This window comes from Trichosurus vulpecula, chromosome 2 (genome assembly GCF_011100635.1).
Source record: "Trichosurus vulpecula isolate mTriVul1 chromosome 2, mTriVul1.pri, whole genome shotgun sequence".
In the NCBI taxonomy this organism is placed as follows: domain Eukaryota; kingdom Metazoa; phylum Chordata; class Mammalia; order Diprotodontia; family Phalangeridae; genus Trichosurus; species Trichosurus vulpecula.
This window is the reverse complement of record NC_050574.1, coordinates 375,424,410-375,449,455: the sequence shown is the minus strand read 5'-3', so window position 1 is coordinate 375,449,455 and position 25,046 is coordinate 375,424,410. Positions and strand designations below refer to the sequence as shown.

General features: G+C 38.6%; 1 protein-coding gene across 1 annotated transcript in view; it reads right to left on the bottom strand.

The window, feature by feature from the left end:
* Positions 1-5,280: 5,280 nt before the first annotated feature.
* Positions 5,281-25,046, bottom strand: part of CHAF1B (chromatin assembly factor 1 subunit B) — a 40,072-nt gene continuing 20,306 nt past the window's right edge. Inside the window, exons 6-13 of the mRNA XM_036745970.1 lie at positions 20,865-20,949; positions 15,253-15,346; positions 12,348-12,417; positions 12,183-12,265; positions 11,211-11,373; positions 9,455-9,889; positions 6,616-6,713; positions 5,281-6,090 (exon numbers count right to left, since the gene is read on the bottom strand). Of these exons, the coding sequence (XP_036601865.1) occupies positions 5,978-6,090; positions 6,616-6,713; positions 9,455-9,889; positions 11,211-11,373; positions 12,183-12,265; positions 12,348-12,417; positions 15,253-15,346; positions 20,865-20,949 (1,141 nt within the window). The 3' untranslated portion in view covers positions 5,281-5,977. The remainder of the gene's footprint in view (positions 6,091-6,615; positions 6,714-9,454; positions 9,890-11,210; positions 11,374-12,182; positions 12,266-12,347; positions 12,418-15,252; positions 15,347-20,864; positions 20,950-25,046) is intronic.

Here is a 25,046-nt window from a genome sequence, read left to right as displayed (position 1 = left end):
CTCAAGGGTCAAGTAAGCTGGCTGAGAACATGGCCAGGCAGCGAAAACGCACCCAGATTCAGTCTCAGACTTTGGAATCCTTCTTTGGTGACAAAGAAGACCAAAACATACAGACAGAAGAAGTCAACAAAGTCAAAGAGCCTACATCAAAAGCCTCCAAGAAAAACATGAACCAGTCTCAGGCCATGGAAGAGCTCAAAAAGGATTTGGAAAAGCAAGTTAGAGAAGTAGAGGAAAAATTGGGAAGAGAAATGAGAAGGATGCGAGAAAACCATGAAAAACAAGTCAATGACTTGCTAAAGGAGACCCCAAAAAATACTGAAAAATATACTAAAGAAAACAACACCTTAAAAAACAGACTAACTCAAATGGCAAAAGAGCTCCAAAAAGCCAATGAGGAGAAGAATGCCTTGAAAGGCAGAATTAGCCAAATGCAAAAGGAGGTCCAAAAGACCACTGAAGAAAATACTACCTTAAAAATTAGATTGGAGCAAGTGGAAGCTAGTGACTTTAGGAGAAATCAAGATATTATAAAACAGAACCAAAGGAACAAAAAAGTGGAAGACAATGTGAAATATCTCATTGGAAAAACCACCGACCTGGAAAATAGATCCAGGAGAGATAATTTAAAAATTATTGGACTACCTGAAAGCCATGATCAAAAAAGGAGCCTAGGTATCATCTTTCAAGAAATTATCAAGGAGAACTGCCCTGATATTCTAGAGCCACAGGGCAAAACAGAAATTGAAAGAATCCACAGATTGCTGCCTCAAATAGATCCCAAAAAGAAATCTCCTAGGAATATTGTCGCCAAATTCCAGAGCTCCCAGATCAAGGAGAAAATACCGCAAGCAGCCAGAAAGAAACAATGTGAGTATTGTGGAAACCTAATCAGAATAACACAAGATCTAGCAGCTTCTACATTAAGAGATCAAAGGGCTTAGAATACGATATTCTGGAGGTCAATGGAGCTAGGATTAAAACCAAGAATCACCTACCCAGCAAAACTGAGTATCATGCTCCAAGGCAAAATATGGACTTTCAAGCTTTCTCAGTGAAAAGACCAGAGCTGAATAGAAAATTTGACTTTCAAACACAAGAATCAAGAGAAGCATGAAAAGGTAATCAAGAAAAAGAAGAAATTGCAAGGGACTTACTAAAGTTGAACTGTTTTGTTTACATTCCTATGTGGAAAGATGATGTGTATGATTCATGAGACCTCAGTATTAGAGTAGCTGAAGGGAATATGCATATATATATATGGTTATGTATATATATGTATGTGTATGTACACACACACACACATACATATATATATATATGTATGTACACACACACACACATACATACATATATACAGAGAGAGAGAGAGAGAGAGAGGAGACAGGGTGAGGTGAAGATGAAGGGAAGATATCTAAAAGAAATAAAATAAAATTAAGGGATGAGAGAGGAATATATTGAGAGAGGGAGAAAGGGAGAGATAGAATGGGGTAAATTATCTCGCATAAAAGTGTCAAGAAAAAGCAGTTCTGTAGGAAGAGAAGAGAAGGCAGGTGAGGGGGAATGAGTGAATCTTGCTCTCATCAGATTTGACCTGAGGAGGGAATACCATACATACTCAATTGGGTATCTACCCCACAGGAAAGAAGGAGGAAGAAGATAAAAAAAAGGGGGGGGGAATGATAGAAGGGAGGGCAGATGGGGGTGGAGGTAATCAAAAACAAACACTTTCGAAAAGGGACAGGGTCAAGGGAGAAAATTCAATAAAGGGAGATAGGTTAGGAAGGAGCAAAAAAGTCTTTCATAACATGAGTATTGTGGAAGGGTGATACAACATGTGGCCTATGTTGAATTGCTTGACTTCTTAAGGAGGGTGGGTGGGAAGGGAAGAGGGGAGAGAATTTGGAACTCAAAGTTTTAAAAACAAATGTTCAAAAACAAAAAAAAAAGTTTTTGCATGCAACTAGAAAATAAGATACACAGGCAATAGGGCGTAGAAATTTATCTTGCCCTACAAGAAAGGAAGGGAAAAGGGGATGGGAGGAGAGTGGGGTGACAGAAGGGAGGGCTGATTGGGGAACAGGGCAACCAGACTAAATGCCATCTTGGAGTGGGGGGGAGGGTAGAAATGGGGAGACAATTTGTAATTCAAACTCTTGTGAAAATCAATGCTGAAAACTAAATATATTAAAGAAAAAAAAAGAATTTGGAACTGAAAATAGTTTTAAAAAATATACCTCTCCCCCTTCCCGTCATGAAAGACATTTTTCCCCTCCTCCTCTAATTTTTGCCAAAATCTTTTATACCCTATGTCTTGTATCCGATTGGAGTTTGTTATGATATATGATATGAGATGCTGATTGGTCTAAATACAATTTCTGCTTTTCTAACCCCAACCCTTACTAAGCCTTGTCCCATACGTACTTTTCTCTCTTCTGACACTACCATCACCCTGGTGCAGGTCCTCATCACCTCAAGTCTAGACTACTACAGTATCCTACCGGTTGGTCTACCCGGGACAAATCTCTCCAACACTTCACTCAGATCTCAGTGGTCTTCCTAAAGTGCAGGTCTGACCACGTCACCTCTCCCCCAACTAAATAAATTTCAGCAACTTCTCGTCACCCCCAGAATCAAATATCAAATCCTCTGTTTAGCATTCAAAGCCCTTCAAAACCACCACCACCACCCACTATCTTTCCAGTTTTTTCACACCCTTCCACATATTCAGCAATTCAGTGACAATGACGTCTGTTTTCCCTTGAACTAAACATTACATTTACTAACTGGACACTGCATTTCCAGCCCAGGGTTAACCCACTCTTTAAAAATCAAAACAAAACAAACAAAATTGTATTAAGACATGTTTCATGAAAAAAAATTAAAAAGGAATGAAGAAAAAAGACGGTTTCAAAGAAACCTAGGAACACTTATATGAACTAATGCAGAGTAAGGTGAGTAGAATGGGGAGAACAACTTACGTTATATCAACAATGTCAAGAAATACAATTTTAAAAGATTTCTACTCTGATTCACACATTTATCAACTGCACTTCTAGAGCACCAATAATGAAGACTCCTACCCACACCTTCCAACAGAAAGGAGATGAGCTACTATGCAGAACAAGAGACATTTTTAGAGGTGGCCAATATGGGATTTTATTGTACTTAACTCTGCTCATTTGTTACAAAGATTTGTAACTCTGTCTCTGTCTCTCTGGTTGGTGGAGTTGGTAGGGAAAAGTGAGAGTGAAAAAATGTTCATTGAGAAAAGATTTTAATTTTAAAAAGTATATTAAAAATGGAGCATGTTCCCTATTCTTGGCAGAGAGGTGGTAGACCACAAGTACAAAATGAGGCGATCAGGCAGCTCTCTGTTCATTCACTTTGCTTATCTATACTTCTTTTTTAGAAAGGAAGATTCTACAAGGGGGATCAGGATGATGGACATACGTTTTAAAGTTTTCTAAAAGAGAAAAAAGTAATATAACTCAGTTTCATGGGCTGATTTTAGATAGTTATGAATATTTATTACCTGCCATCTTAGCTCAGGTAGATAGCAGGTAAATTGATTGGATTTAAAGCAATGAGAAGTAGAATTTTCATAATGCAGGATGCCACTCACTTTTTGTATAGTGGACAAGGAGATGATTCCTGGCAGACTGTCACTGAGTAGACAACTAACTTCATTATGATTGCCTTCCTTTCCACCTGGTTACACCTTTGGGTCAGAAATAGGATTCCAGTCAGACAAATAATCTGTGCAAAGCGGGCAGAAAATTGGAGAACAGCCTTTTTGTTGTTGGGGCTTCATCATATAAAGCATATGGCTTTGTGAAAAATGATTATACCAATCTGTTACCAGAGCTCAAAATACATTACTAGAATTTACTAGCAGTAAATACATTACTAGAAATAAAAGAACAGCCAGTCCTTTTTTTTTTCCCACTCTTTGTGAACCCACCCTATCACACTGATGTAAAGTCAAACAAATGATTCCATTGCTTTATATCCAGGCAATCAATTTGCCAGCTACCTACTACAGCTAGAACAGCAGGTAATAAATATTCATGATTGCCTAAAACAAATTTTTGCTTTATTTTCCAACCACACAATTGTTCCAGCTTCTGGACACCTGGGTTCTAATCCAAACTCTGATATTCACTACACCTATACACCTTGCATATTGTCATTTAAGTTTTTGGATTTTTTTAATTAAGTCTTTATTATTTGGGGTTCAGAGCTGCCACTTCTGCTGGGAAGGTTACTAAGTTGGCTAAGGCCTTTCTAGAGGTCTGTTAAAATTAGCTTAGACTCTCAGTTATTCTTTTTTTTTTTAATCTAGGTAAGAAACCAGATGGGGTAAATGAAATGTATGACACTTGCCTGGATTCTTGACAACTCCCATCTGGGTGATAAATTTACAAATTCATTGGCTCTGGCTCAGTAGATATCTTATGGCATGTAAATCTCTCCTCTCAATTAGTCTACCATAAGCTCTCCAAATGTAGCCTTTTAGTGTAAATCTCACAAGTCTAGCTTTGAAATCTAATTCCCTTAAGTTTATCTCCATAAAACTTCATTTTTCTTCCCTTGGGTAATGTGAGAGATTCTGTCTCTCCATTCCTTTTTCCCTCTTATATAAATGAAAACTGTATAAACTTCCTGAAAACTCTGACTGGGGTTCAGAGCTATTTTTTCTGAGCTCTGAACCTACGCTTAAACATAATAAAACCTAGATTTTATCCTCTGGGCTCTCTGTGTAGGGACTGTGTCATTCAGCAGCAATTCTCTCTCATAAGAATTCAGTGGGAATATTTTCCCCATATCAATATGAAGGTATTTCCCATTTTGGGGGGCCTCAGTTTCCTCATCCTTAAAGCTGAAGTGACCATGGTCAATACAATGACCATTCATGATTCCAGAGGACTAAGGATGAAACATGCTATCTGTTACAAAGAAGTTTGGGATTTAGAGTGCAAGATGAAACGTGTGTGTGTGTGTGTGTGTGTGTGTGTGTGTGTGTGTGTGTGTGTGTGTAGCCACTGAGAGAATTTGTTGACTATATTTGTTGCGAGAAATTTGTTTCTCTTTTCTATTTTTTTTCCTCAACAAGGTGACTGAGATAAAGGGGAGGCTGCAACAGAGGTGAAATGTAAGCATTTTCAGATGAGCTCACTTCATTACTAATTTTACTTAGAGACCTCTCATGAAGTTGGAGTAATCTGCAAATTTTTGTAATGTAAAAACAAAATGGTAAAACTTTAAAAAAATTGAAGTGTGGACCAAATTAGAAAATGTCCAATGGCCTTTCCAACTCTAACGCTATTGTATTAAAAAAGCTTAGTTTTTTAAAAACGTTTTATTATTGTTACCCGTAAGGACTGAGGTAAGCAAATCCAAGACACATGGTGGGCTTTTTAAAGTAATTTTTGAAATGCAAATAAAGTAATTACGAAAAAACTTTCCAGCTAAGTGAAAGCTATAATTTAAATTACCAATCATTTCATACCCTCTAAAATCCAAAAGATCAAATGTAAAAGAGATTACATTTTCTTCTTTTTTAAAGATCTAATCTTGGAGAAAAGTTTCATCATTGGGAAAATGCTTTAGAACAAGGGGCAAGGTTCATGGACTTTCACAACAATTTAAACATTTCCAGATGGCTAAAGAGGTTTAGAGTTCCATCTTTAGGAGAACAATGCCGGTATTTAATCTAAGGATAAATACTTTAATTCTCCTGAGTTAAAATATGTGATAAATAGAAAGCATAATTATTTGCTGAAAAAGCAGTACAAACCAGTATCTTCTACTACAAAAATCAGGCTTCAAGAGCTTGCTGCACCTGGGCTGGATGGGGGACAAGTCACATACTCCATCAGACAAGCCTCCTTTGGGACCCAAAGGCCTCTCCTACTTTGGTCATATACTATGGCTAGATAATGAAAGTTCATCAGGAATCCAGTCTTCCAGACTTTCAGCTACTTAAACCGTGGCTCCTTTCATTTTCAGAAGATGGTGAAGTGGGTGTTTCATTGAGCCTGAGGCGTTTTGATTCTGGAGAATTGCAAAGAGTGTCTTCAGGTATCTCTACAATATTGAGAAGCATAAGTATGTGGTTATGAAAAGTCCAACAGAATGTAAGCTCTTTGAGGAGTTAAGACTATTTAATTTTTGTATGATGCTTTGCACATAGTAAGGTGCTAAATAAATTATCTGTTGAGTAGGAACTAAAAACTTCTTAAAGTCAGATGTAACTTATTTTAACAAAAACAAATTCAATATCAGTTAAGAGAATGAATTGTGTGGAGGAATCCCAACTAGATTAAAGTGGCAAATACAGGTACAATCTTGATAAATATGGACTCTACCCCATTTAAACGTAATTGCCCTGGGGAACTGGGAAGGCAGGTCAGCCTCTGTGAGAATCCCGTCGGAAATCTCTGCTGAGTTATTTATATGGAACCAATAAGTACTAATATACATGACAGTTTTAAGAAGTTACACCTTTCATCACTAGAGGATGACATGACAAAACTAACAAGAGATATTAACTTTCAACTCAATGGAATTTAAAATACCTCTGGTTTAGTTAAACAACCAAAATTTACCTACCTGGCTGACATACTTCTAGAGATGGGATAGAAGCTGCTGAGTTGACTTGTGGAGTACATGTCTGCCCATCTGTCTTTAAGGCCATTAAGTTTATTCTCCTAAATTAAAAAATAAATAAAATGATAGGGAACATGGTTGAATAATGGATAGGCATTCATTCTATTCATGCCTGATAACCAAATTCAATTTTTTTTTCAATTTTTAGGAAACAGCACAATGATTTAATAATTTTTAAAAGTAAAGATTAAAGATTAAAAGTAAGATTATGCTTAAATTTTCAGCTGAGAATTACGCAAGTATTCTTAAAATGAAATAAAGAGTTTGGGGAAAAGAGCACAGACTGGAAAAGAAGTTTACTAGTGATAGACAATTCAAATTATAAAGAAATGGGTTAGACCCGTCTATGATAAAAGCTTATAAATTTCTAGCTTGCCTTAATAATTTTATTCTTCAAAAAATGGAGAAAGCAGTGAATTGGCCCTAATCTTGACACAGAAGTAGAAATTATGGGAAAATGTGGGAATCTGTGACCACTCCATCTTAGAATTTGTGATAGTAGGAACATGAACCCTAAGATTTTAAAGGATTCAGAGAAAGGCTAAGAAGAATCCCATTACTTAAAATTCTATAGGGAAAATCTGCGTATGTGGACCAAGAAGCTCTCAAGGAAGAAATCATGAATATGTAATAGAATTCAAGTAATAAAGAAATGATAGTTTTAGGAATTCAAAAACTCAAAATGAGCTGAAGTTGATGACAAATACCACGTTTTTCTTAATTCTCACTTACGTTTCAATATTCTTTTCTTATGTCCTTTTCTATAATAGCTAGCATTAATATATCACTTTAAGGTTTGTCAAGTGATTTACATATATGTCATTCGAACCTCACAATAACCCTGTTAAATTGGCTTTATTATTATCCTATTTTATAGATGAAGAAACTGAGATGAGTGCATTTAAGTGACTTGCCGAGAGTCATGCAGCTATTAAGTTTAGAGCTGGATTCAAACTTTCTGACTCCAAGTCTAGAACTCTACACACCATGCCATCTAGTTGCCATCTCCAAATATCATTCTCTCTGGCAGAGAAAACAGAAGCAAGGTACAAATTAAGTAGTTCTACCTTTTATTCATTATCAGCACCTCACTTAATCCAAGTAGTGATCTATCCCCTTAGGAAAAAAAAGCCAGTTCTTAATGTCAACTTGAAGAGAGGGCTCCAGTGGAATGTTCCAGGGGTGCATCCTTAGCCCTTTGTTCAATATTAATTTGAATGAAGGGATAGATGGCAAGGTCATCAAATTGGAAACTGCCACAAACCTGGGAGAGACATAGTCGTATGATAGAAGACCAAGAAGGTCCCACAATGAGCTCAACAGGCTAGAAGAATAGGCAGACAATAGTTTGTGGGGAAAAAAAGACCTGGGGGTTTTAGTGAAATTCAAGCTTACTACAAATCAATGGTGTGTGATGTGACAACAAACAAAGTTAAGGCAACCTTAGGCTGCATTGAGAGGCCAAATATGTGGAACACAAGAGGGCGCTATAGTCTTGCTATAGTCTCCCCTCATTAGGCCACATCTGTAGGATTTGGTTCAGTTTTGGCTACCACACTTTCAGCGGCTTATTAATAAACTACAGGGAATCCTAGGAAATGACCAGGACAAGGTGCTTCGAGATCAAGCCATCCTAAGGTCAATGGAAGCAACTGAGGATATTTACCGTGGAGAAGAGATTGGAGGGGAGGGGGGTGTGAAAACCCCATGGATATGAGAGCTATTTTCAAATGGCTTAAAAGCAGTCAGCTTGGAGAGAGAGCAGCACTGCTGCATAGACCTCCAGCTGTTAAAGCTGCATGGGGGCAGCAGAAAAGGCAGATCAGGCTCAAACTTCCCAACAACTAGTTATCCAAAAGTAAAAGGAGCTGCCTCCTGAGGTCATTTCCCCTCATCACAGGCCTTTCTGCCTGCGGCACAAACAGCAGCCCACACTTTGGCTACAAAGCCTATGATGAAAGGCAATAGAAAGCAATAAGTACATAGGACTAGTTGTCAGAGATAAATGGTTATCGCTAGATCACAAAAAACACGGCCATCTACTGAAAGACAGAGACATCTTCATTATAGAAACCTCTTATTTTTAAGGTAAAGTTAAGGTAGGGATGCTGTAGACATTCCTCTACAAGTACAGTGTGGACTAGCTGCCTCCTGAGGTCTCTTTCACTATGGAATTCTATGAAGGAGAATGCTGAGAAAAGAATAAAGTGAAAAGATCTGAACATAGTGGTGGGCAATTATCACCATTAATGGTTTTCTCCTCCCAACTCTCCAATCTTTTAGGGGAGATTGTTTTATTTTAACTTTGGCTTGGAAATCCATCACTTGGTTGTATTGAGGTTTTTCTGCAGAACAGGGTTATCTCTGAGGAAGAAGGTTAAAAGTTTTAAAGTTTGTGAAGCACTGGATGAATACCCACATCAATGAGACCATGGATCCATTGAAGTATATCTGAGCTAAGCAAGAAGGAAGAGGAATTGCTATTTGAAGAGAGCATTGTTACGATGAACTCGAATTCAATTAAGTGGTTCTCCTGCCTACGGCACAAACAGCAGCCAGACACTTTGGCTACCAAGCCTGCGATACAAAAGCAACTGGTAAATAGTATTAGTCATCATGGATAAATTGTTATAACTAGATCACAAAGCACTGCTATCTACTGAAACACAGACCTCATTGTAGAAACCTCTTATTTTTTTTTAGAAGTATCTAGTATGTCTTCTTCCCCGCTCTCCAGTTTTTTATAATTACAATTTTCTATATTGGCTAACTTTTTTCTTACCGAGGAGTTGTCTTACTCCAGGCTTGTAAGGTATTCAATGTAATTCTCCGGGGTTGGTTTGACTTTATGTTCTGACTACAAGTCTGCAGAGTTTTCTTCTCTTCTGATGACGGATTCAGGGAGCTTCTATTTCCGAGAGGACTCATGGGCGAGTCCTTGTTCACCGTTAGGGCTGGAGACTGCCTGTTCTGAAGGGGTGTGAGAGAATTGTTTGGATCTTGGTTTCTACTGGTAGGGGTTCCTTCCACTGGCCTGGGGCTTGGGGAAGTCACTCGGCATGTCTGATTCTTGGCTTTCTTCTCTGCTGTATGAGGAGTTCTCACATTCAAAACAGGTTTCTCCTTTAAAGGCACTCCAAGTTCATCTTTCTCAAATGTCACAAAGGAGCAATACCCATCTGTAGAAGAAATGGCCAGGAAAGCCCCATCACTGGACCTTTTTTTTTTAAAGAAAAGAAGAAAGTAAAAAATGTTTTACAGAGCTTGTTACTCTACATGTTGAGAAAAGAAATTGAAAATAAAACTAAAAACCAAGATACTACGAAATATATTTACCAAGGGTAAATCTGTACCCTACAATGCTTGCCTTATGTTATCAGATCTCACCTAGAGAACTAAACAGATAACTTGGAAAATTGTGGTTAAATCTTGAAAATGGGATCTAAGTGTGTTCTCTATTTCAAGTGGATCCAATTAGTCAAAGTTAAACTTTGGATGAAAAATGGTCTTTCAACTACAAGGACTAAGTTCCAATCCTGTAACACACTGGATAATTCATTTAACTTCCATAAACCAAAGTTTCTCCCAGTAAAGATGGAGATAATGTTTACTTGTACTATCTAACTCATGGGTTTGCTGTAAAGAAAGTACTTTGTAAATCTCAAAGTGTTAAAAAGATAATTTATTATTTGTAATTCAATTTTATCTAGATTCATCTGTTCACTTCCTACTATTGTAACAGGACTCAAACTGTAACAAACTATATAGTAGCTTCCTATTAAAATTTAGATGCTTAAAAAAATCAGTGAGGAAGGGAAAAAAGACATTCTTGTCCCCGGGTACTTTTCCAAGTACAAATAATAATAATAATGATAATGACAAACATTTATATAACACTTTAAAGTTTACAAAACACTTTACATATATTATCACACTTGATCTTACAATACAGGATGTCCCAAAAGTCTTAGTGCAGCTTTAAGCTTTAGTAGAATTTAAATTTAATAAATAACTGAAATTTAATAGCTTATATACATATAATACACCTAATATATGACATAGCATATTATATAGATATAAAATATATATAATAAATCATATAATACATATAACATTAATAGCTTTAATGGCTTAAAGCTACTATATATCATATATAATAATATTAAATAATAGCTTAAATAGCTTTAACGGCCTAAAGCTCACTAAGACTTTTGGGACACTCTGTATATTGACTACTATACATCACTCTTCATCACCGAACAAAAATTACAACAAAGATCAGGTATGGAAACACAAAGCTTATGGTACTACCTTGGCAAGATGTGCAACTTTTCTCTACTGGGTCCCTTTAATCTAATCTACTAACTTCTAGAAATGGATGTGGCAGATGTCTCAGGTTACCCCAGAGTAGTGGGAAAAAGGATAAAACATTTTGATAAAAACTAAGATACGTTTCCATACAACACCATATCTCAAGGGTAAGAAGGTACAGAGACAAAAACTAAGAGTTCAAAGTCCCCCTCCCTCCAGTAACTCACCATGAAATATCACTCAGTGTATGATAATGTATGTTGGACACATAACCAAAAGGAAAGGACTGCTGGGTGTCATAGAAAAGCACAGAATCTTCGGAAGCCACAGCAAACACCAACCGGTAGGGTAGGCTAATCAGTTCCAGTCCTGACTCCTGTGATGCTTTATCTAAAGCAGAAAAAAAGCCATAAGGAAAGAAAAATTAAAAGAAAAAAAAAACTTCAAAGGAAATGACAGGCAAGCTGCCAAAACTGAAACCTCAACCCAGGAGTTTCATCTAACATAAGTTAATTGAAAGTCAGTTTTGAGCACTTAAACTACTAATATAGGTATTAATGCATTTTTAATCCTAGGCAAGTCAGAAGATAATGTGAAGAAATTGTAATAACTTGGACAGAGCTTCCTTGAAGCAGAAAAATGAGATTAAGGATCAGTCAATTGATAAGTAAATGCCTTAAGCACTTTACTATATGTCAGTCACTTTGTTAGGAACTGAGAGCACAAATTTAAAAATGGAATAATTCCTTCCCCCAAGAAGCCTACATTCTGGGTGACATTTTAGTGCTCAGACAGATTATTTAACATTTATTCATGTCAGTTTTAAAGGCTGATAAAAAATAACCCAAGTGATATTTTTGCAACTTAGAAAAGCTAAAAGGAAACACTAATAAATCACACAGATAAAAAGCTATCCCTGTTACATATAAAAACCAAAGTAACTAAAAAGATACCCTCTAGTACTGGGCACTACAGTCCCATTATTGATTATTTGGAAAGTAAACTGCAAACTAACTTGCACACCGCCTACAAAAAGGTTCTTAGAACTTGGAAATCATTCAGTCTTGGCCTCCAGCCATGACTGTGAAAAAGCCAACCTCAGCAACTCATCTTTCCTAATAACAAAGAGACCATAGTCTCTTACTGTGATATGCCTCAGAGAGTTATTTCAATTACTTCTGTTGTACTACTTGTATTACCTACTGGCCTCAATTCAAAGTAGACTGGACAGCAGCGGACAGCCAGTGTTGCTTTTCCAGGGCAGGGGAGATGAGCAATAGGCCTAAAGGAACCATCATAATTTTAGGAAAAAAGCAACAATAAGTACATAAAGAGATTTTTAAATGTTTGTCTACAAACCATACCTTTTAAGATTCTTTCTGGAGAAAACATAAGTTGTATTTGTTACATTTTCACCGGACTCAACACAACCTGCTAAATTTTCAGGGACAAGAGAAGAAAAGATTATGGGGGGGAAAATGACATTATTAAACTATTTCAAAACAATAGCATTTACCTTTGTTTTGTTTAAAAAATAATCTTTGCCTAAAGATGGTTTATGCTCTTCTACAAGATTCTTGTGCCTGAGACTATTATCTTCCTTTCCTGTTATTCTCCAACTTCAGCTAAGCATTCGTACTGCCTGATTCTTTGGGCTCACACACACCTACTCACTCTTGAGGGGACCAATTCTGGTACCAGGCAGGGAGCACATAGAGAAACCACTGCCTCAAAAAGGCTTTCACGTTAATCTTGTTCCATGTGCCCTTTTACTCAGACCCTTTGCCTAGACCCAGACCTCTTACTGACCAGTCCTCATCTCCTGGACACTCTCTCCTCTTTAGGTTTTCATAACACTTTCTTCTGGTTCTGTTCCTACCAGTCCGACTCCTTTCTTCTTAGTTTTATTTTCTGAATCTTTATCTAGGTCACGTCTGCTAACTGTGGGTGTCCTCCAACGCTCTGTCCCTGGCCCTCTTCCCTTCTCTCTCTATACTATTTGGCGTGGTGATCTCATCAGCTCCTATGGATTCAATTACTTCCTCTATGCAGGTGAATTTCAGATCTTTTTATTCAGCCCCAACCTCCAGTCTCACATCTCTAACTGCCTACTAGGACCTGTCAAATTGTACACTCTGGAGACACCTAAAACTCAATACGTCCAAAATTAAACACATTGTCTTTACCCCCAAACTCTCCCCTCTTCTGAACGTTGTTATTTTTGTCAAGGGCACCAGCATCCTCCCAGTCGCCTGGGCATTACAACCTGGGGATCATCCTTGACCCCTCACTTTCACTCATCCCACACATCCAATCTGTTGTGAAGTCCTGTTGTTTTTATCCTCTCCCTAGAAGCTCCAGTAAATGCCCCATTCTCTCTTCTATGCCATAGCTACCAGCTGGTGCAGGCTCTGATTACCTCATTTATGGAGAATTTCAATAGCCCTCTGGTCAATCTCTTCGCTTCAAGTGTCTCCCCACCTCAGCCTACTCTGCACTTAACTGTCAAAGTGATCTTCCTAAAATACAGGTGTGACCACATCATCCCTACTATTTAATAAACTCTAAGGCCTCCTTATTACCTCCAGAATCAAATATAGAATCCTGTTTGGGTTTTAAAGCCTTTCATAATCCAGCCACCTCCTACTTTTCTAGTCTTTTACACATTACTTGCTTCCACAGACTCTGTGATCCAATGACATTGGCCTCGCTGTTCCTCACACAAGACTCATCTCCCAACAGTACTGGAATGCTTTCCCTCCTTGTTTCTTGTATCTAGCTTCCCTGTCAAGAGTGAGCTTAAATCCTACCCTCTAAAAATGGTGATACTCATCACTTCCCTACCAGTTTCTTCCCTCTGAGAGCATCTCCAATTTATTCTTACATGTACATAGTTATTTACATATTATCTCACCCCTCACCACCCATTAGAATGTGAGATCAGTGAAAGCAGGGAATGTTTTTGCCTTCCTTTGTATCCCCAGTGCTTAGCACAGAGCCTGCCTGGCACATAAGTATCTAAATGTTTCTTGACTTGTCTTACATGGGTGCCAGACCCTTTGGCTCTCTCCTATCTCAGCTTGTGGTGTGCTGGAAAGAACACTAGAGTGGGATTCAGAAAAGGTGGGTTCAAGACTTAAATTCTGCCACTAAAATCTTACGCGGTTCTACCATTTACCTTCTAGATGCCACTTTCCTCATCTGTAAAAGGTGGATGTTGGAAAAGATGATTTCTTGGGTTCCTCCTACCTTTAACCCTCTGGGATTCCCCACTCTGACTCTATGATCACCTGAACTCTAAACCTTGTGTGCACAGACCTGTGGCACCTGCTTGCACCACCATCCTACAACCACTAGAAATTGCCTTGCTCTGGGAAACGCAATATGCCTATCAGCTCTTATGTATTCCACCAAGAGAAGTACCTGAAACCAGTATCAAGGACAAGAAGCCTTGGTCCCAAAATTAGTAATTACACCTTAGCTGCTCTGGTATATGGATTCATGTTAATCCAGTGGCCCTGTCTGTTCCCTGTCCTGCCCATCCTGGCCTGCAGACACCTGACATCCTTATATGCCTTAGCCAACTTCAAGCTGTAGCATAGGACCACAGCCTAGATATATATATATACCTCTCAAAAGAATAATGAAATAATGCCTTGCATACAGTAGTGATTTAACAAATATTAGTTAAAGATCCTTTAACTTTTCTTTCTTTTTCATTGAACCTGTGATTTCATCAGTGTAGGGAGCTCCAAGTGAGAAACTTACTAGTGCAATAGAGACTGGCCCATTCTCTTCAAATTATAGTTTTTGAGAGTTGTCTGGGAGTACTGAGAAACTAAATGACTTGCCCCAGGTCACATAACAAATAAATATTAGAGGTCTTCCTGACTCTGAAACTAGCTCTCTAACCACTATACTACACTGTCTTCTGTTGTTCCTTACCTTAAATGACTTCTCTGGACTCAGTAACTGGTAAGTTTGAATTTTATGACTTAAAGTGTTTGACATTCCCTTATGCAACATAACTTCCACTGCTAGACTTCCGTAGCTCTTGCCACACAAATTCTGGAGTAAAGGGGTGTGTATGTGTGTGTGTATGTGTTATGTAGCTACATTGTCTCTTAGTTTTAGTTTTGAAAATGTAATCTACATAAACCCTATTGGTCCAAACATGAACCACACTCCTGAAATAGGATGTCTTAAATACTACTCTTGGTGTGAGTACAAAAAGGGCTAATAGATAAATTATATTCTTTCTTCCATTACCTGGTGTGAGAAGCAAAGATCCATCAGGAGTAAAACTAAGTCTACGAAAGAATGACTTCATGCTATCATCGTGAAACATTCGGTAACTTCTTGCCTATAACATGAAGAGATTTCAAAATAGTACTACAGATCTTAATTATATAGATACATTTAGGCTTGAGGGATAAAACAAACAATATACAGTGACCTACTCCTATTTTGACTAAATAACCTTTCTCTACAGATGTCTTTGTTCTTCCTCCTGAGTTTTTCTAGAAGCTAGGCCATTCTACAAATCAAATTCAATTTAATAAACATTTATTAAGCACCTGCTGGATGCATGGGTCCAGGTAAATTTAAGTATGGTCTTTCACACCATTCAACTTACACTTATACACTGATAAAGTGCTTCTCTCACAGTAACTGTGTAAGGAAGTACAATTATTTTTATTTCCATCTCATACATGACAAAACTGACACTCTTTCAAGCTAAATGACTTTTCCATAGTCAAACAGCTTGGTAATTGTCAATGGCCAGACATGAACACACGTCTTCTGACTCCAAATTTACTGTTCTGACCACTATAGCATAGTTCCTCTATCTGCACCATAACAAATACATAATGTTTTTGATGATGACATGTGTGGTGCAGGTTAGGAGCTCTTTAAAGAGAATTACAACATTTCCCAATTGAAAAATGGTAAAGGGAAATTTCAAACGAAGAAATCAAGGTTATCAATAGCTCCATGGGAAAAAAATTCTCCAAATCAGTAACTCTGAGGGCAGCTAGGTGGCACAGTGAGTAGAGCACTAGCCCTGGAGTCAGGAGGACCTGAGTTCAAATCCAGCCTCATACATTTGACACACTAGCTGTGTGACCTTGGGCAAGTCACTTAACCCCAATTGCCTTGCCTTCCCCTCCAAAAAAACAAAACAAACAAAAAAACAAAAACAAATCACTAACTCTGAGGTTCCACATTACATCCATTGGAATGGCAAAAGAGAGGAAAATGACAAAAAGAGGAGCTTTGAAAAAACAGGAACATTAAGGCACCACTGGTGGAACTATAATACAGCCACTCTATAAATCATTTTTGGGACTTTGCCCAAAAAGTCACTGGACCATGCAGATCCTTTGACCAGGAATACTACTGCACTACAGACAGAGATGAGAACTGGTCCAGGCATTCTGGAAAGCAGTTTGGAATTATGCCCCCAAAGTTACTAAACTATGAATACACTTTGATCTAGTGATACCAGTACTAGCTGTATGCTCCTAAAAAGGCCAAAGAAAGAGGGAACAGGTCCTATATGTACCAAAATATTTATAATGGCTATTTTTATAATGGCAAAGAACTGGAAAGTAAGGAGGAGACCCATCAACTGGGCAACGGATTAGCAAACTACAATATATAAATACAGTGGAGTGCTGTGAGAAGATTTCTGAGAAAACCGGGAAGATCTGTATGAACTGATGCAGTGATATGAACAGAATTGGAAGAACAATTTTGAAAGAGTTAAGAACTGATAGCGAATTGATCAACCATGATCCTAGAGGACTGATAATAGAGAATGCTACCCATTTCCTGGCGGAGAAGTAATGGACTAAAAATGCAAAACAAGAAATACATTTTTGGACACGGCCAATATGGGAATCAAGTTAAACAAGCTCAATTAATTGAGCACCTACTCTGTGGGAACTTTAAAGCACAGGCATAGCCAAGCTTCTGCTTGTAAGATCCTAGAATTAGAAGAGACTGTTGATAAGATTTAGAGGTCATGTAGCACAATTCACCCTTTTTTTTTTTTGCAGCTTTTTTATACCTTTTTTATGGCAACTTGCATAACTACCAGTAGAGTGGGGTAAAAAACTGATGCCTTTTGACTTTTTGTCCAGCATTCTTCTACTTTATCACATCATTCAACATGGGATAAATTGAAGACAATCAGGGAGGGAAGACACTGGCATTAAGGGGAACCAAGAAAGGTTTCATTCAGAAGGTAGGATGTTAGCTGAGATCTGAAGGAAGCTAGGAAAGTGAGGAGGCAGAAATGAGGAGGGAGAGAGGTCCAGGAATAAGAGACAGCCAATGAAAAGGCCCACAGCTGGAAGATGGAGTGCCATGTGTAAGGAGAAGCAAAGAGGCCAGTGTCAATGGATCAGGGTCCATGGAGGAGAGGAAGTTATAAGAAGACTGGAAAAGAGTAGAAGGGGGTTAAGTTATGAAGTGTTTTAAAGCCAAACATGGGATTTTTTTATTTGCTCCCGGAGATAATAAGAAGCCGTTATAGTTTATTGAAGGAGAAGTGGAGTGTAGGGTGGGATGTATATGACACGGTTAGAGCCTGTGCTTTAGGAAGATCAATTTGATAGCTGATAGGAGGATGGACTAAAATGGAGAGAGGCTTGAGGGAAGGGGAACATCCAAAAGGTTACTTCAAGGGTCTAGGTGTAAGGTGAGGACCTATACCAGCATGGCAGCAGTGTCAGGAGAGAAGAGGGTGCATATGAGACATGTTGTCAATGAAGAAGCAACAGAAGCTGACAAAAAAAGTGCATATGGCAAGGATGACACGGAGGTTTAGGGCCTGGGATGATGATGGTGTCTTGGACAATAATAGAGAATTCAGGAAGAGGGGAAGGTTTGGGGATAAAGAGAATGAGTTCAATTTTGGACATGTTGCGTTAAGATGTCTCCTGTGATTTTCCTAAAGCACAAGTCCAACCCTTCTACCTCCATACTCAATAAACTCCAGTGACTCCTTATCACTTCCAGCGACAAATACAAAATGTTTTGTTTGGTGTACAAAGTGCTTCATTATCTAGCTACCCCCCCTACTTTCCCAAGCCTCTTATACCTTACTCTTGTACTCTTCAACCCAATGACACTGGCCTCCTAGTTGTTTCATGAACAAGACTCAGGTCTGGGCATTTTCTCTGTCTGTCCCCCATTCCTGGAATGCTCTCCCTCCTCATCTCCACCTCCTGGCTTTCTTGGCTTCCTTTAGTCCCAACTAAAATCTTATCTTCTGTAGAAAGATTTTCACAACCCCTCTTAATTCTAATGCCTTCTCTCCTTTAATTATTTTCTATTTATCCTGTATATAGCTTGTTTGTATATATTTGTTTGCTTGTCATCTTCCACCTTAGACTGTGAGCTCCTCAAGGCAAGGGCTGTCTTTGCCTCTTTTTGTATCCCCCATGCTTTGCACAGTGCCTGGCAAATAGGAGGCATTTAATAAATGTTTACTGGTGGCCTGACTATGGAACATCCAGTTTGAGATGTCTAACAGGTAACTGGAGTTGAAAGACCAACCACCAGGAGAGAGGCTAGGGTTGCATAAAAAGATCTAAGAATCATTTGTATAGAAATGATCATACAATACATGGGTGCCAATAAGATCACCAAGCAAAACTGTATAGAGGGCCCAAGATAGAGGCTGGGGGGACAACAACAGTTAAAAGGAATGGCCTGGATGAAGGAAACTGAGGGGAGACAAGTCAGAGAAAAGAGTGATTAACAGGATCAAAAGCTGAAGAAAGGTCAAGAAGGACAAGGACTCAGAAAAGCCACTGGACTTGGCCATTAAGAGAGGACTGTAACTTTGAAGAGAGCAGTGTCAGCTGACTGTGGTCAGATACCACACTGCAGAAGGTTAAGAAGAGGGTGAGAAGAAATGAAGGGGACCTATTATTGACAGCCTTCTAAGGAGTTTGGCAACAAAATGGAGGAGACAGAGGACAACTGCTAGTGGGGATTAACAGATTAAGTGATTTTTCTTTGAAGATCAGAAAAAAATGGGCATGTTTGTAGACCACAAGGAAACAATCAATAGATAGGGAGAGACTGAACATTTGTGCGGCAGTGGGGATAACAGAAGGGGCAATCTCTTGGAATCAGGAAGACTCATCTGAGTTCAAATCTGGCCTCAGGCCCTGGACAAATCACCTAACCCTATTTGCCTCAGTTTCCTCATCTATAAAATGAGCTGGTGAAGAAAACAGCAAACCACTCCAGTAAAACCCCAGACAGAGTCACAAAGAGTCAGACATGACTGAACAACGACAACCATCTCAAAGAGAAGAAGGGATAGAATGAGAATTTGTTTTACTTAATTGTGCGTATCTATTGCAAGTATTTGTTTTTCTTTTTTTTTTTCAGTGGGGGGTTGGGGAGGAAATTAATACTCAATAATTCAAAAGAAAAACTTAAAAAAAAAAAAGGAAAGGCCGTGTGGAATACTGTTGGCCTCAAAGATAAAAGACCTGAATTTAAGCCCTACTTGTGACAGAGACTAGCTGTATGAATTTGGATAAATAACCCATCTCTCAGGAAACTTAGAAAACTCTAAGACTGTCGATTGCAAAGAAGGTACCAATCCACATGGCTAGAGGAAATACCTACACTGATGAAATCATAGATCCAGTCAAAACACATAAATAAACAGAATTCTAGTATTTCTTAAATTTTGAAAAGTATTTCAACATTGGCCCTTCCCTCATAATGAATGGTGGTTTTAAAGGTTTGTGTATATGTTTGCTGAAATGAACTGATGTCTTAAAGCCCAGCCAATGACTGATCCTCTTGAAGGCACAGGATTTCAAGGTCCTTTGGGAATCCTTAGTCCTTGCTATTATTTTTAGTAAATGAGTTGTCGGCTCTAAAGGAATGCTAGCAGGATCACTGAAAGGGGAAAAATAAAGATGGCAAATCTTTCATAATTTGGATAAGGGCTACAACAGTGTTGTACCAAAGTGTTAAACTGGAGTTAAATGACATTTCAACAGCAGTGAGATTTTCAGTGCTGAGAGATGCTTTTGGATAGCATACACTTGTCAATCCTAAGGGCCTCCTCTCTACAGACAAAAAAACAAAACAAAAACAAAAACAAAAACAGGGGATGACAATGCATGAGGATAAAGGTAAAAGCCACTGGTACTTTAAAAATTGCTAACACACTCCCTTATTATAGCAGGGTGTATCATCTAGCTTTAAGTTAGTAGACAAATGGTTAAGAAAAGTAGAGAACAGTATCCTGGGGACAACTTGGGTGTTGGGAAAAAGATGTCCTTATACTGGAGAAAATGTTGGCCACGTGATAACCCATAAGGTAGATTCTACATTGGTGACTTCATCCAAATTGCTCCATTTGGGGGTTAGATAGAAGAGTCCATGCTCTACTTTTCTCCTCAGGAGCTAACTAGGCTATAACAATGAGCCGTAAGATTCACAAAAATTCCCATGTTGAATGATGTGATAAAGTAGAAGAATGCTGGACAAAAAGTCAAAAGGCATCAGTTTTTTACCCCACTCTACTGGTAGTTATGCAAGTTGCCATAAAAAAGGTATAAAAAAGTGGCAAAAAAAAAAAGGGTGAATTGTGCTACATGACCTCTAAATCTTATCAACAGTCTCTTCTAATTCTAGGATCTTACAAGCAGAAGCTTGGCTATGCCTGTGCTTTAAAGTTCCCTTTAATCTGGCCAAAAATCACAGACAAAATTTTATTAGAACTCCGATGTCCTATTTCTGAATCTAATGTAATCCAGAAGGAAACCTTCCTAGACCTATCTATAAGTTCCAAAACATAACATATAAAATGTTAAAATGGAAATAAAAAAGATAATTACCTCGCCTTCAGCTCCCACCCCAGACAGCATCTTTGTAACGTTGAAGGCAACACGCTTCTTCTGTGTGCTGTATACCCGCAACACCCTAAACAAGAGACAGGTATTAGCTTTGTTTATTCTTGCAAAAGAACCATGTCTTATTTCATTAAAAAGAATTTTAAAGCACCAAGACAGAAAAGTTAGAATCTAGCTTTCCTTGACAAAGATCTCAAAAAAGATCTTGTGAATGTACCAGACTGAATTCTGATCAGGAAAGTCAAAAAGAAATAACAATGACTCATATTTCCAGCCCAGGGCAGCTCAGGAAAATGAACATAAAGGCCTGTGAACTCTAGGTACAGGGTCTGGCCAGAAGGATGTGGCTGTGGCAGCAGTGGCAGCAGGCCCATTCAAGTACCCAGAGAAGGAAGGGACAGAGACCCAGAAAGAGATCCTAGGGGATTCCTGAGCACACGCCGGGCACAGGAATGATACCATTTGCCAGCTCTATCACCACCACCCAGTGCTGGGTCACAGATCCAGCCAAGAAAGGAGGTTATAAGTGTTGGTGCCAGCTGTGTGGCTTTGGTCCCAGGAGCAGAGCACAGCATCTCAGACCAAAGAGGAGCTGGCAGCTCAGTCACTCTGAACCTGTAGAGTACCTCCATTGGGCCAACAGTGGCTGAGTCAAGCAGCAGTCTACTAAAACTCCAAACCAGAAACAAACCAACAGACCCAAACCTGTGTAAGGAACTTGAAGAGCACAAACCTGGAGGGTGGTGAACAGATTTCCCTTAGATCATACCATTTGGGGAGCACTGAAAGTTTGTAGACTCCCAGTCTGGGTGGTAAGAGCAATAGAAAGACAGAAGGGTAAAAAGGTCATGGCTAACCTTACCCTCCCTACCAAGAAGTGTGAAGAACCTACCACTAACATAAAGTCCAAAGTCAGGAAGTGGTCTGGAAAAATGAGCAAACAAAAATACAAACCAACCACAGAGAGCCATTACATGACAGAGTAGCTCAACACATAGAAAGATAGAATAACTTGAAAACATCTACAAGTGAAGCCTTGAAGAAAAATGCAGCCTGAACAAAAGTCCAACAAGAATTACCAGAATAGTTAAAGCAATAATTGAAGGAGGTAAAAAATGGTTTTTGAAAACCAATTCAAAGTAGGGGAAAGAATGGGGAAAAGGTAAGAGTTAAGGAAAAAATATAAAGAAAAAATTAAGTTTGGAAAAAGGCAAAAATCTTACTGAAGGAAATAACTTTTTGAAAATTAGAACTGGACAAATGGAAGTTAATGATTCCATGGGACATCAAGAAATAAAAGTCAAAAGACTAGAACTGTAGGCTATGCACTCTCTTTGAAAATGCCTCCTCTTTGTCTTGCTACCATTTAGACTCACCCATGTGATTTTCTTTCTCAGTAATCTTTGTATCTTGCACTTTTCATAAGAGGAGATAATCTGTGAAGCAGCTGCAGCAGCTACAACTGTGGCTGTGAAGACTGAATAGTGTGTAAGATACTAATGTCTCTCACATAGAAACAGCAACTTTTTATGGGTGTGGCTGTGTTGTTTTGTGTGTTAAATAAATATGATCAGAATTATTAAAAATTAAAGTTTGGGGTGGGGCCTTGAGTCATTCACATTTGTGTTTTTCACACCCTGCAATCCTAACCCCGATATCAAAGGACAACTGTAGACAATGCCTCCAAATCTGTTCTTTCACTCTCGTTTAAACCCTCTGCAATTTGGCTTCTAATCTCATCATTCAATTTGAAACTACTCCCTTCAAAGTTGCCGATGACCTTTTTAATCAACCCTCACCCTGTTGATAAGCTATTCAATAAATTCCAGTGTCTCCCTATTATCTCCAGGATCAAATATAAAATCATCCGTTTGGCTTTTAAAGTCTTTCATAACCTGCCCCCTCCTATATTCTTCTTCTACCTTACTCCCCTTCCAATGTGCTCTATGATCAAGCAACTGTTCCTCACACAAGATACTCCCTTACCAGCTTTGCACATTTTTACTGTCTGTCCTCCATAAATGGAACATTGTCTTTCCTCATCTCTACCTCCTAGCTGTATTTGTAATTAGGGTGGGACTTTTTTGCTGTTTTCTCTTTTGGAGCATTGTTGTATCAAGTGCTTTTGATGACCTACTTACTCAAGGGAAAGCCTAATTCACATAGGTTAGAGTTGCATGGTTGTGATGCCCGAAGAAGTGTCACACGGTTTTGAGTCACATGATTGTGACACCCTTTGACCCTGAACAAGGTATATAAACTCAGAGGTCAGCATTTTGTTTGGGGCTCTCACTCACTGGAAGAGTGTCCTGTGATTTGACCAGTCAAGACTCTGGGTATTAGCCGTTGGAGCCCCCACCCCCGGCTTTGAAAATCCAGATGTTGGTGCTTTTCTCTCTGGTAACTCTGAATATAATGTTTCTGTCAGACTTATCTGTGTTCATTTATCTGTTTATATAATTTCTGCTTGTAATTTCTGTTTGTATTTGCTCTGAAGTTCAGGATGCTGGCTTTTCCCCCAAACTAAGTGAATGATATATGTATGTTTAATTAAACAGAGCTTGTTAAACCCTTAAAGTTATTTTCTTTAGAAAGGCAGATTAAAGAACCTGTGCTAACAGCCTTCCTGTGTGCTGGTGTTGTTGGTCTTACACCCCCACAGCAGCTGCTAGCAACGTTGTTGTTACACTAGCTTCCTTCATATCTGAGGTAAAGTCCCACCTTCCAGAAAAAGCCTCTCCCAGTCCTCCTCAATCTTCATGCCTTCCCTCTGAGGTTATCTCTAACTTATCCTGTATTGATCTTGTTTATACATAGCTGTTGCATATTTTTAAAATTAGACTGAGAGTTCCTTGAGAGCAGGAACTGTTTTTTGCCTTTCATTGTATCCCCAGGGCTTAGCACAGTGCCAGGGACACAGTAGGCACTTAATAAATGCTTAACCCATTAACTTGACCTTGTCCTCCTGGATCCTCTCTCCTCTCTGGATTTTTGTGACCCTGCTCCCCTGTAGTCCTATTCCAACTTGATTGCTCCTTCTCAGCTAGGTATTTAACCATGTCATGCCCCCTATATCTGGATGCTCCCGAGAGCTATGTCCTGGGCCCTGGTCTCTTTTTCCAATATGTTCTCTTACTTCATGATCTCATCAGCTCCCTTGGGTTCACATATCATCTTTAAGAAAAAGATTTCTAATGATGAGTAGGCAGACTTCAGGAAAACCTGGAAAGACTTATATGAACTGATGCTGAGTGAAGTGAGCAGAACCAGGAGAACACTGTATACAATAACAGCCACAGTGTGCGATGACTGACTTTGATAGGCTTAGCTCTTCTCAGCAATGCAAGGACAAGGACCTAAAACAATTCCAAAAGACTCATGATGGAAAATGCCATCCACATCCAGAAAAAGAAATATGGAATCTGAATACAGATTGAAGTAGACTATTTTCTTTGTTTTGTTTTATGTTTTTCTTTCTCATGGCCACTCCTATTTGTTCCAATTCTTCTATACAACATGACTAATGTGAAAATGTTTAATAGGAATGTATATGTAGAGCCTATATTGGCTTGCACACCATCTTGGGGAGGGGAAGGCGGAGGAAGGGAGAGAAAATTTAAAACTTATAGAAGTGAATGCTGAAAACTAAAAATAAATTAACTTAATGAAAAAAGGAAAAAGAAACTCAAAAATGAAAAAAATAAAAAAAGAATGAAGGACAAAAAAACCACAAGCCTTCTAAACAGTCTCTCTTCTTCAAGTCTCTCCCTACTCTAATCAATCTTCCAAACAGTTTCCAAATTTATTTTCCCAAAGATGAAGTCTAATCATGTAACTCCCTTCCTCATTCAATAAGTTTTAATGCGTCCCTATTACGTCCAGGATCAAAAATAAAGTCCTTTGTTTGCCATTTAGTGTTCTTCACCCCCTGGCTCCCTCCCACCTTTCCAATTTTCTTTCATTTTACTCCCTCCTCCATCTACAATACAAGTCATACCAGCCTATTTGTGGCTCTTCATAACTGACAATCCATCAATTCTTTTTTCCTTTTTTTCTCACTGTTCCCATGCCTAGTATGTTCTGCCTCTTAGCCTCCACCTTCCTTTAAGACTCAGCATCAATGCCACCTTCTATTGGAGGCTTTTCTCATCTGCCAAAGCCTTCCCT